The sequence below is a fragment of the Castanea sativa genome, chromosome 5 (assembly GCF_040712315.1).
Source record: "Castanea sativa cultivar Marrone di Chiusa Pesio chromosome 5, ASM4071231v1".
Classification (NCBI taxonomy): Eukaryota; Viridiplantae; Streptophyta; class Magnoliopsida; order Fagales; family Fagaceae; genus Castanea; species Castanea sativa.
Genome location: NC_134017.1, coordinates 12,867,565 through 12,881,234, shown reverse-complemented (window position 1 = coordinate 12,881,234; position 13,670 = coordinate 12,867,565). Strand labels below are relative to the sequence as shown.

General features: G+C 32.8%; 1 protein-coding gene across 1 annotated transcript; it reads right to left on the bottom strand.

Moving 5' to 3' along the window:
- Positions 1–2,965: 2,965 nt before the first annotated feature.
- On the bottom strand, positions 2,966–3,556 carry LOC142634754 (putative F-box/LRR-repeat protein At3g44810). The gene has a single exon (XM_075809020.1). The coding sequence runs from the start codon at positions 3,554–3,556 to the stop codon at positions 2,966–2,968; it is 591 nt and encodes a 196-aa protein (XP_075665135.1).
- Positions 3,557–13,670: the final 10,114 nt, after the last annotated feature.

The following is a 13,670-nucleotide window of genomic DNA, read 5'->3' as shown; positions in this document are numbered from 1 at the left end:
TTGCTTTCATTACTTAAAAAATATATATAGAATAAAATAAAGCGAACGAAAATAAAAAATATGTGGTACATTCTCTAGTTGTCCGCAAATGAAGAGGGGTGGGGGGGGGGGGGGGGGTGATTGGTTCTCCCGTTGCTTACCCTCTGGAAAAGATCAAGTGATGCAATTAAGATTGGATGTGATGGTGATGGACTGATGGAAGTGTCATAATGTTATAAATTTTGCTAATGTGTGCTCTTAGAGTATACAATAATTTATCAACTTTAGAAAAAAAAAATTTTGGAAAATTGAAAAAGTTTTAACAGTTTTTTCAATTTTCAAGTAAATTTTTTCAATTTACTTTTTCTTTTTTTTTGTGGGAGAGGAGACTGAGCTCGCCCTTAGGTGGAATTAGGGGATCAACCAAACTTCAACCCTTCAAGGAAGAATAGGAGGCGTCACTAAGTTAAAAGGTCTATAAAAAGAATAATAAATTGATATTAATCATCTGCAACAGAAACATAGCAACAGTTAGAAAGTTTTTTTTTTCTTTTTTTGGAGTGATAATTACAATATGCTGCTAATCCTGCAGTTTGAATATTTTTCTCCTTAAACTCTTAAACACTTTGTATATGGAGAGGTACCAGTTCAGTTACAAGGCTTTTGGCGCAACAGTTGAAAGTTGAATTCATCAATAAATAAATAAATAACCTTCAAAATTTGGAACAATAATATTGATAACGATGGTATACCAAAAAGTACATTTTGAGCTATAAAATTCTTAATTTGTGAGATTATAATTTTATTTTATAGAGAGACAATATCAATATTCACTTTTGTAACTTGTGAAACTGTAATTTTATTTTATGGAGAGACAATATGAATGTTCACCAAAAAAAATGTGGCGATACTAATACTAATGACAAAGATATCAATGGAATTTAGATACTAATAGTTGTGTTATGGTACTAGAAGTAGTAGCAATATGGCGGTCAAAATGGCCAAATATCATTTTTGGCCAAAATAATTATTAATCTACCACTATTTGAAAAATATTTAACAAGTTACTATTTTTTTTAAACTCGAGTTTGCAGTGTGGAAGACGTACTCTATACAATAGAGTTGTATGAAAAGTTGAACAAGCGAATAAAACTCAAGAAACCCAACAATTATGCACTTAGTCTTCAATTCGTGCAGCTAATTGCGAAGGAACTTTGTTTCACAAATTGAAGTCACCCACGTTGCCAAGGAACTTTCTAGTACTGATCAAAACAAGAAGTCAGCAAAGTGAACTTAGTCTTCAATCAGTGCAGCTGTATAGCATTAGTTAATGATTTTCGAAAAAAAAGAAGTTTGTGAACTCTGCCATTACCCCTCAATTGTCAGAAACACCTGCTACCAGGGAGGGAGCCATTCTTTGGCTTTGGGGCCATGGTCCTGGCCCCCCCAAATTTTGGAAAAAAAAAAAAAAAATCAAGGAGTATATATATATAGATTACAGATTTGAGCAATTTTGCCCAAAACAATTACCCTTGCCCTCTTAAGAAAAATCTTTTAAACAAAAAGAAAAAGCCTATTAAAAATTTACAAATTTAAAATCCCCAAAAATACAAATCAGTGAACCCAAAAAATTAGGCCAACAACAAAGTCACCAAAATAGAAAAGCTAAAGAAAATTGAGTAGAATCAGACAATTTACCAAAAACACTAGCCCAACCCTTAAAAAATTTGAAACAAAACCAATTTGACATCAAACCATTCCATCTAATTGCCCCCCAAAAAATAACCCTAACCCAGAGAGAGACACTAGTACTGAGACATGAGGTAAAGGGTAGATATGGCAAAACAGGTGGGCCAGGTCAAACGCAGGGATGGAGGCATATATTGACTAGGGGCAATGCCCCCCCCCCCCCACCCCCCAAATTTTTATTAAAATATATATATACACACACTAATTTTAGCAATTTTGTTCAATAAAATTACATTTTTTCCTTCTTAAAAATATCATTGATTCTTTTTAGAGTAATATTGCAGGCACAAATTTATCTACCACATTTTTACAAGCCCTTGAGGTACAAAGTCTTATTAGTTAGCATCTGAATCTACCACTTATATCACTTTTTATTTGTCAATAACCACTCACCATATTAGCAATTTGTAAAAGAATTTGTAACTATAGTTTTTTCCTCATTTAAAGGCCATTAAAAAATTTATAGATCTAAAATCTAAAACAAAATATACAAGCCCAAAAAAATTAGCGCAATAACAAAAATTACCAATAGTAAAATTAAAAATAATTAAGCATAATTAACTAATTTTACTCAAAACAAACAATCAGCCCTTTAAAAAGTTTTAAACAAAATAATTGTTTTTTTACCTAGCAAAAAACGCACGCATCAAAAACTCAAAAAAAAAAAAAAAAAATCTTAGTAGCTAAGAAGCAGCAATGCCAACGATCAAAGCTGCCCCCTAACTTCAAGTCATGGCTCTGTCCCTGCTCTCTGTCCAATACTTTCTCACATAGCACCTAGTGTTTTAAGTAAATTAGAGTCGAAGTATTTAGTTCCAGCAAGAGCAATAATTCTGAAACAAATTAGATTTATTCCTAATAATCATTGGTTTTCAGAATCAAAATAATTGCATCCATAACCACTTGTTGGCACTTGGCATTAGGTAAGTAATATAAACAAAAAATATTCCCCTTTGACCAATTACAGACTAATTAAAACAGATTCTTGGGCTGAAAATGGAGGATATTTTTTCATGTCTTCAGGGAGGCAAGTGTAACCACTAACTAGCTAGGTCAAGGGTTTGTCGCATGAGTGCTGCTTGAATTCTGTTTATAGTGGGAACTGATTGTACAACTGTTTGGTTTCCCCATTTAGTAATGAGGTAGACTTATTTATTCATCACAATCCATTTGGTAATGAGATAGAGCTTTCAATCCACGACAGCCTACCATACCAAAATCGGTGATAAAAGTACAACTACAGATAATATCTTGGATAATCTCTTCCTTCAAACGAATATAACCGAGCCGCAACTTTTGTAGGGAATAATAATTCACAGCATTTCAAGAAAATGGTTGCTTTAACTGATTTTGCAGCAAATATTGTTCCGGGAAAACAATACCACTTGTTCCTTTCGGTACGAAGCTGAAGATCTATCTCTTTTGCATCATGTTCCAAGGCCATATCTAACCATTTATCAACCAATGACGCCAACTTAAAGTCAACAACGATCATGTTAAGTATAGATTTCTGCATTGGCAACTGATGCTCGTGAAACCTACTTATAGACTTATCCACATCATTCATGAACTTTTCAACTCTCTTCTGACTCTCTGGATGTGTATCTGGCATGCAAGGCAAATCAAGGTTAAAGTAATGCATTTGATCAAAATCTAAAATGGGGAATGAGGACCATACACAGTTCCATTTCTTGGACAAGAGACCAGATTTAGATGCCTCTTTTCGGGATAGAAGGGATAAGATGTGATGCAGGATAAATTCTGGTAAATCCGATATCCGATCCACAGCATAAAATTTTTCATCCATCAGGTGCTTCTCTACGCTCATCAGTTTTCTACCTTCTGCTTTTGCATCATGAGATTTGCCAAAATATATATATTAAAAAAAAAAAAACCCTAATGGTACAAATATAGACGAAAAGTAGATAGTTAATCTAAAACAAAGGATTCAGAAAGAAACACATCTTATTAATTCTAGTTATAAAATAAATTAAAATATAAAGACCAATGAACTCAAGTAGGGTGTCTTAATATATTTGTTACTATAAATATTAAAAAATAACAACGAAAATCTTATAAATGAATAAGAAATTAATAAAAAAGTTGGAAGATAATGGAATAATACAACAAAAAGATAACAATTAGAATAATCATAATGATGTTCAAACATGCACTACAACAATTATTGATTACATAAAAACACAAGATTATTTTCCAAATTTATTTACAATTGTTTCAACATTACCAATAATAAAAAATTTGTAATCTTTACGACAGAAAAAAAAAAAAAAAAAAAAAAAAAAAAAAAAGAGGCATAGTTTTGCTTTTGCTTTTGTTGAGTATTAATAAGTTTTGATGGGCTAAAATATTTGGCTCTCCGCACTCCCAACAAAACGAGACTGACTAATAGTTCAGCTGCTTCCCTACTTTCAACGTGAAAAGTTCAACCTTCTTCTTTTACCTCACAATACAAATAAATAAAGCAAAGTATTACCTCTTCGAATAGAACGACGGCGCTTCCCTTCAGCTTCTTTAGTGAGGAGTTTCCAGCTCTGAAGTCTGAAAGCTGAACCTCACCAAGAACGAACCTTTTTGGTTCTTTAATTAACTGGAGTGCCCTTTTATAAAGGGGAGCCCTTTTTCTAACGGGGGCCTAATAATAATAATAATTATTATTAATTTTACATTTTCCATCCTATTTGTGCACTAACAAACCACTGCTAATCAAATTATATATATATATATATATATATATATATATACTATTTTTTGGGATGACAATAGACTTCAACCTAGCTGCATGAGAATGCTAGTACCCTTGCGCTAGTTGCAAAAGAGAATTCCCACATTCCGTCATTGGGGTTTGAACATGGAACCTCAAACAACACTGCACTCTTGCATTCGCACCAAGACTACTAGACCACCCTTCTCGGTGGTAGATATAGACTTATACATATATACACACTACATAGAAGCGATGCTTTACAACTCATGAGGGGTAAAAATGTCAAATTGCACACTTACCAATCAATTCACTAGTGTTCCATGTAGAATTTTTTTTTTTTTTTTTATATAAGATAAAATTTTTATTCTAGCCTAATATAAGTGTATATGTGTGTGAAGCTCCCTCTTGAAGACTTGAACCCCGACCCTTACCCACCACACCCCACAAACACTTATACTTGTGGAGTGACCACCGCACCAAGGGTGCACGGTGGTCACATAGAATTCTAATCCTAAACAAAGTAGTCTTTATTTAAAATGCTAAAGAAATTCGAAATTCCTAATGCATGTAAGTGCATTTACATTTGATTTTAAAAAAAAATATCCATTTTATATTCTAAAAAGTTACTTTATATATTTTATCAATTTACTTAACAATACATCTAACATCTTATTTCTTATTTTTACAAACAACACAATAAATAATATTAGCCTTATCACATGTGTTTCTCTCATGTGATGAGGCTTTTTTTCTTTTTGGTTTAATGTCATAATTTTCCATTCACATAACCAATTTTTCATATAATTCATGCATCTTGAAAGGTTATGAAGTTACCAATTCACAATATATGTAGTTGGTAAAGTACGATACATAATATAATTAAATTGAAAAATTAATATATAAATTTTTAAATTGAAAAAGTAATATACAAATTTTGTTTTAAGTCAGACCAATTTTGATAGGAAATTGCTTGACCATTGAGAAGAATTCAATATTTGAAACGGTGAATGCAGAAGAAGGGCTAGAGATGGGATAAAGTAATGAAAGGAGAAGTATTTTTTGTGTGGATAAATTATAAATTGTTGAGTTGGTAGCATTGCTATGATTGAATTGACCAATTCAGCACAAAATGTGTAATATACTCACAAGGAAAATTAAACTCAATTATTTAATGTGAATCACACCTCCCCCCCCCCTCTCCACTATCTAATATCTAGATATCAAATTTACCATGTACCCTTAAGGTGATGGTCACTCCACAAGAAGTACAAGTTCTTGTGGAGTGGGTGGGTGGGTGGGTGGGGGAGCGCAAGGGCCGGGATTCAACTTTTTAGGAGAGAGATTTATACACATATATACTTAGATTAAGTTAGAGTAGAATTTCTATATATCTTGTAAGAAAAATATATATTTACCTATCAAATGATTGAATTTAATTAAAGAATCTAGGAGCAACACAAAAAATCCAAGTCTAAGCTTTATCCCTATAACAAAATAAAATTAAAAAAGAAAATTTCAAACAAATAAATTTAATTTCAAAAATAAGGAAGATGCAATGTCTAATCATAAGTGTTGATCAAACGGATAATACAAATTTGACAAGCATTTATTTCACAAGACTATATTACTTTATATTCTAATGCACCCTTCCATGCAAATGGTGTTCCAATCCAATCTGAATTAAATCTCTTGACCTTTTTCAAGAGTAGGCAACGTATCTAACAAAATTTTGCAATCAAGAAGCCTTTCACCTTCAATCCCAGCAATACTCTTGATATTTGCACCTTTAAAATGATGTCTCCAACAACAAGAGCAGCCCCGATCTTTTTTATCCAATATCTTTTCACGTAGCACCTAGTGTTCAAGTAAATTAGAGACAAATAATTAGATCCAGCAAGTGTAATTATATTAAGACAAATTTGACATTTTCTTAATCAACCTCATTGCTTAATCAAAGTATTTGTATAAAACAACACATATGTCACTTACATGACTCAAATAACATTAAAAGGGGGCCAATTACCCACCTCTGGCTCGAAGCCCATTTAAAATCTCTAGATAAAGTCGCACGTGTAACATGTCTCCTCCAAACCAAGAACATCAAAAATTGTTTTTGCAAGATCGTTAAAAATCTATCTAAAGCAGAGTTCTGTAATGCAAATTGGGCATCTATTTCACTGTCTTCAGAGAAGCAAGTGTTAACTACTTGCAACTTGTATGCTTCTTGTGGCAACTGATTGCACAATTGTTTGGTTTCTTCGTTTGGAATTAAAATGCTCATTCATCAAATTATTCGTTAAAAAAAAAAAAAAAAAGGAATTGTGCATGGTAAAAACTGTGCATATTTCAAAATAATTGATAACATTTTGGATTGTAGAACTATAGTTATTTTAGACTACCTGATATTTTATAAAAATGGATAAAACTCTTTATCTACTTATGATACTGTGTATTAGGAGAAAATGGGCTTTTGCCCATTTCGTGCAAAAAAATTAGTGTTGTTCCCCTTTTCCAAACTAATTAGGAAAATGTCACTTTTTTGAAACGCGATTTTTTCAACATCGAGTTAAGCCCTATAGTGGTGTTTTAAGAAGCTTATAGTGGTGTTTTAAGAAGCTTACAGTGGCATTTTTGGAACTCGAGCTCCATGAATTTGAGTTATAGGCCAAAAAAAAAAAAAAACTTGCATGGAACTAGAGTTCATGCAAAACGTCACTATAGGCTCCTTAAAACGCCACTATAGAGCTCTAGAAATTTTTTTTAAAACTCGATTTTAAGAAAATCGAGTTTCAAAAGAGGAGCATTTCCCTCATTAGTTTGGGAAAGGGGGCAAATTGCTAATTTTTTTGCACGAAATAGGCAAAAGCCTATTTTGGCCCCGTGTATTAATAGAAGATCAAAAGTTTGTCAAAACTTCAGCATAGGAATCACATGAGGCTTGAGTGCTAGAACTATAGAATATCATGGTCTTATAATAAAAATAAAGTAAAATAATATAGGAATATAATGAGAGTATCATTCACAGATCGTTATTCATTTATTTGTATACTTCCATATAGATCCTTAATACATAATACCTTCTAAGAAAATTTCCTATCTAATAAAGTTTTTTAAGTAAAATTTTATTCTAGGAGGACAAATTTATGGTACTATAAATACTCTCTAATTATCCCTAATCTTTTAGGCCTGTTTAAACAAATCTTTGATTTTCAAAACAGATAATGTAAATGTACACACCATGGGTCTCAAAGCTACTGCCTCTTGCGCTGATATTTTATTTTGGGACAGACCTATTTGAGAGGTTTAAGTCTCAAATCCCCACGCTTTTTAGCTTGTCAGGTTGTGGCAAATAAGGAAAAAGTACAAATAATTTAACAAATTAATAATAATATTTACATTTTTCATCCTATTTGTGCACAATCAAACCACTACTAATCTACAGCATATTTGCCTTCTACCCAAAAAAAACCGACCATATTTGACTTGGAGTTTTCAAAGGTTCTTGGGGGATAGAAATCAAGAAAATATTTTATCAAGTACAAACTTCATGAACCTTTTTTTTTTATAGTTAGACAGAAATTTACACTAGTTAGCGGTCATCAATGGGCCGTGTTGGCCCGATCCGGCCCATTTTTACTTTGCCCATAAGCACAATGAACTAGGCATAATGTGCTATTAAACAAACATAGTGGGTTATTAAAATCCTTCACAAAATGCAACCAAACAAACAAACTACTTTATTACTTTACTGCAATTGATTTTATGAATCCTAATTGTTTGACATCAAAAGGATAGGTTTTTCAAAATCAGAAACCACATTTCCCACATATTTTAATCACTAGTATAATTGCATAGAGTTCATCACCTAACATGCAACAAAAGATATAATTAATTAGGGGCACTCTAAAATCTAGTAGAAGAAAAATCATACCTTTATGCACTTCTTCCGGGACTTCAAACCTGTTGGCAATGACAATTGTTTTGGACGACAACTCTAAAGCAAACCATCTATAAGACTTCCATAATCTATTGACAGTGCCGAGATCCGTACATCTAGCATCATAAGTTCAAGTTCGAATGACAGAGGAAGTGTAATTCCTCTCAAATCTTCAAGATTGATCCGTTTTGATACAGTTGAAAACTGAAAATTAAAAACTGAAAACATTGTAGCAAAATCATTTTTAAATGTGTGAATAGTGCTGCAGGTTCCATTTTTAATTTTTTTTTTTTAAAAAAGCTGAAAAGTACATGAACACTGCACCACTGTGCGGTTACTATTCACGCACACTGATGAACAGTGTATCATGTCTCCTGTTGAAATAATGAAATTTGTGCGCAGGAAAAAAAAAAAAAAAAAAAAAGGTCTGAAACGTGAAACGTAGACACCAACCTCCCTATCCAAAGGCGGAGCTAGGATTTTAGTCTAGAGGGGGCAAAATTAAAAGACGATATTAAAAGTGAAATTTATCTAAAAAACATTAATTAACAATAATAACAAAATAAATAAATAATTGTACGCAAATATGAATATATTTCATATTATTAAAATAAATAAACAAAAACAACCAATTCATAGCTACTAAAAAATTTACAAACTGATGGAGTAAAAATATGATTAGTGTTACTTAAAAAATATAATGAATAAATGTTTGAAATTATTTTTTGTGATTGGTGACATGCCAATTTGTAAGACATAAGTAGTAAAATTTGTAATATCTCTAGCATCATTCAAAGATAAAATGCTGTGAAAAGTATCATAAATAGTAAAAATTGTGTAAATAATGATATAAAAAAAATAAAAAAATAGTGAAATAGGTGGTTTGGTCACTTTTAAGTTTCAACAAGTAGAAGGTTTTTTTTTTCCTCCATGTGACTACTAATGCAAAAAAAAAAAAAAAAAAAGGAGTCAGGGGGGGCAGGTGCCCCCCCTCGCCCCCCTCTGGCTCCGCCAGTGATCCAAACTCACCCTAAATGTAATCTATAAATCAATGAAAAGTAAAAATATGTTTCAAAATACAAAAGGTGAAATTCTAAAATATGAAAAGACGTTAAAGAAAGAAAATAGGTGAAAATAGATATATTTGCATTAGTGGACATACCTCCTCACAAATGACTGTTAGCTTCAAAACTTTTCTTTGATTTGACATTACTAGAACTTCCCTCAACTTAAGGAACCAAAGAGTGTCAACAAAATTATCTAATGTAAAAGTAAGCTCAAAAGGACATGGAGCATTCTTTGGAAAAATCAAAGGAAATTCATTCTCTAAACTGAGGTATTTGAACGATGACAGATTTTGACTATCAATTTCAAGCTCCAACAGCTTTTCGCATGCATCAAATGTTAACATTCTAAGCCTTTGTGCAGAAATCTTGACCCTTTCCAACATTCTGCATTCACTAACCTCCAAAGTTTCAAGGTGGGGGAATCTAGAAATATTGAAGTGAAGATATTGGTCTGTGTAATGCTCAAATCTGTCAAGTATAATTCTTTCAAATTTTGACATGCATTGATGTCCAATAGACATTGGCGTTGGCGTGGAAAAAATCATACCCTCCCTAGCCAAAACACAAACCGAGCCTTCCCAGTCTCGCCTATTGAAAGTGGGCACAAAGAGACATAATGATAGCAACAACCATGGGAGTGATGAAGCTAAGCACTTCAAGTTCGAGGAAAGCAAACTACAAAATGAATTATCAACGGTGGAGGTTGATGCTCAGCCCCACCGATCACAATGATCATCCTAAGTTGGAACTGCTGGGGGCTTGGGAACAGCCGTGCAATTGAAGTCCTCTCCGAACTGGTGAGGAAGCAAGCTCCCAAAATTTTGTACCTCATAGAAACAAAATTGACTGATAGAGAGATGGAATCGATAAAAAGGGAGTTGGGTTTTTATGGTATGCTAGCGGTGTCAAGCAAAGGTCGTAAGGATGGATTGGCACTACTTTGGAGAGCAGATGTGACCATGGACACACAAACCTTTTTACCAAACCATATTGCTGTGAGCATACATGCACAAACTTCACCTGTATCGAGACTAACAGGGTTATAGGGCCTTCCGGAGGAAGAACTCAAACTTGAATTATGGAGACTCAGGAGACACCTACATGCCCAAGCATCTCTACCTTGGGTATGTTTAGGTGATTTCAATGAACCGTTGGCCTCAGATGAAAAAATGGTGGCAATAGTAGATCGATGACTCCAATGGTTGAATTCAAAAACACTCTCCTCCACTGTGGTTTGGTTGACATGGGTTTTAGTGGCTACTCATTTACATGGAGGAATGGTAGGCAGGGGGTAGCTTTTGTTGAAGAGCGATCGATTAGATAGGGTAGTTGCAACAACGGAATGACGTGAGTTTTTCCCTCAAACAAAAGTGAGTCACCTTTCAATAATTTGGGAGGCATGGAATCAAATACACCCTCACGGTAGCCCCATGTCGTTCATAAGGTAACTAAATTTCATGTTTATCAATATTTAGCTAGGAAGCATGGTGCGAATTTGGGTTCAAATTTGGTGCAGTGCAGTGACACGACAATTTTTGAAAAAGTCGGACGCGGGTGTGGCAGGATATATTTATTAATTAATTATTAAATATATTTTTATTTATATTCTCAATATATTTATAACCATTTTTTTTTCATATACTAGTAAACATATATCAATTTAAAAGCAATAGTAGATAATAAAATGAATGCATAACTATTACATGATGCTCATAAATTAGAATACAATATTGAAAGTTTGAAACTAAAACTAAATAAAAGATAAGTTTGGTATTAACATTTTTTAACAAGTACTTCGGCCCATATCGTGTCCAATTTCAAACCATTTCAAACTGAATTGGATTGAATCAGACCAAATTGGGAAGCGTAAAAAAAATCATCAGTGGAGGCACATGCAGTCGCGTCCACAACCGCATGGCGCGTCCACACAAATCCAACTCGCATGCGCTTGCAAAACGGTCCACACGTGCTTCCTTGATATTTAGTTGGTATTGTGTTGTTGTGTGTTAAGTTTTGGTAATGATATTGGAGAATATTATTTGAGAAAGTGAATCTAAATCAACAACACTTTGAAGGCACAAATCCATTTTTCCTTGCTATTCATTCTAAGCATCTCCACGAAAATCCTTGTTCCAATGTAGAAAACCTTCCTTGCACGACCCCAAAAATCACATAAAAATCTCTCTGTTCTACCATCAAGCCAAAAACCCCAGAGTCACACCTTTTTCATAATCCCAACAACCATTGTCAAACCACAACTACTACAACAAACTCCAAAAAGCAACCTCCTTTCTTCCACAAACCCAAAATAATAGATAACAACAAGCAAGCAGATGACCCCATTGTAGCACCAAAGGCAGCAGCTTCAACAAGAAACAAGAGCAAAGGAAGAGAGAAAAGGGGATGGCATACAACAAAAACAACCCAATACCATTCTTTCTTACTTTGTTTAAAATCTTTCATATTTCTTTTTCTATTTTTAGCTCAAAGCCTAACGAAAAGTTTGCTCATTTTTTCAATTATCAGCAGAACACAGAGTAAATAGAGCAAGTGGGTAACATCTATTCCTTCTTCACGTGCACCCATCACGCACACAAGCTGCATTACAAGAGATACACATAGCATACATAGCAAACTCACAGATTCATGCTCACACACGTAGCCACAAGAACACATATCAAAACCCCAAAATCCATTGGCAGATGGAATTTTATTTTATTTTTGAGAGAAGGGATTTTATTTATATATAAGGTTTAGGTGTGTAATGCATTTGGGAGTAATTAAATGCAACACCGTGGTTATTAAAAAGCTAGTCAAGATTTAATTATTTTTTTAAATGTGAATTTTATTAGTGGCACGTGTGTAGACTAAATGGTTAGTGTTGTAATGGCTTTCCCACCATCATTCTCTTATAATAATAATATATAATTTTCTACAATTTATTCATTTTTATCATCCACTCTGCAATTCTTTCTTTTTTCACATTCTCTTTGTGTTATATTCTCTCTGCTAGTCATCCCTGTAGCTCTGTTTTTCAGGTATTTTTTGTTTTTTTACTTCAAGCCCTTTCATAATACTGTAGTTATCATAGTCTCCCTCTTTTCTCTCTTTTTTTTTAATACTTTGACAAACACCAAAATGCTATTTGACATGACTTTTTAAAATTGAAACTAATAGCTTCTTATTTACCATATGCATGTTATGGTTGCAAATAATTAACCAAAATAAGTCGGATTAAATTATTGCAATGATATTTTTATTGTAATAGATAATTACTTCATTTTGTCATTGCAATAGATTATGAAATAACTGATACTAAGTTATTGCAACAATATATTCAATGCAGTTTCATGTTTGTCATTGCAATAGATTATAAAAAAATTAATATCAAATTATTGTAATGACAACTTCTTTGCAATAAGCTATTAGTTTGAAATTTTTGTTGCAATAGATTGCAAAAATAATTTGTATCAATTTATTGCAATAATTCTTTCATTTTATGTTATTGCAACAATTTTTCCTAATTTATTAAAGCTTCTAAAGCAAGCGGGTAGCATCTATTCTTTTTCACAAGCACACATCACGCACACAAGCTGCATTACAGGAAATACACATAGCATACATAGCACACTCACAGATTCATGCTCACGCATATATCAAAACCCCAAAATCCATTGGCAAATGGGATTTTTTTTTTTTTGTGGAGAGATGGGATTTTATTTATATATAAGATTTAGGTGCAAAACATTTGGGAATAATTAAATTCAACACCATGGCTATTAAAAAGTTAGTCAAGATTTGATTAAAAAATGAAGTTTTTAAGTGCCACATGGGTGTAAACTAGACAGTTAGTATTGTAATGGCTTTCCCGCCATCATTCTCTTATAATATATAATAACTAGAATGTTTTCCTTTATACCATGCACTTTGCAATTCTTTCTTTTTCACGTTCGCTCCGCTAATTCTCTCTGCTAGCTATCTCTGTGGCTCTCTCTTTCAGTATTTTCGTTTGCCTTTAATAATATTGTAATTATTACATTCTCTCTCTTTTCTCTCTTTTTCTGCCTCATTTCCTCTTTTTTTATTAGTTTTGTTCAATGTGAAAACTGAAAGAAGATGCTTGATAAAGTTTCATTTTTGGTTAACTTAATTCACAATTCTTGTAGTATTACATATTTTACAGACTTTATAGTTGAATCATTACAACTCTTGT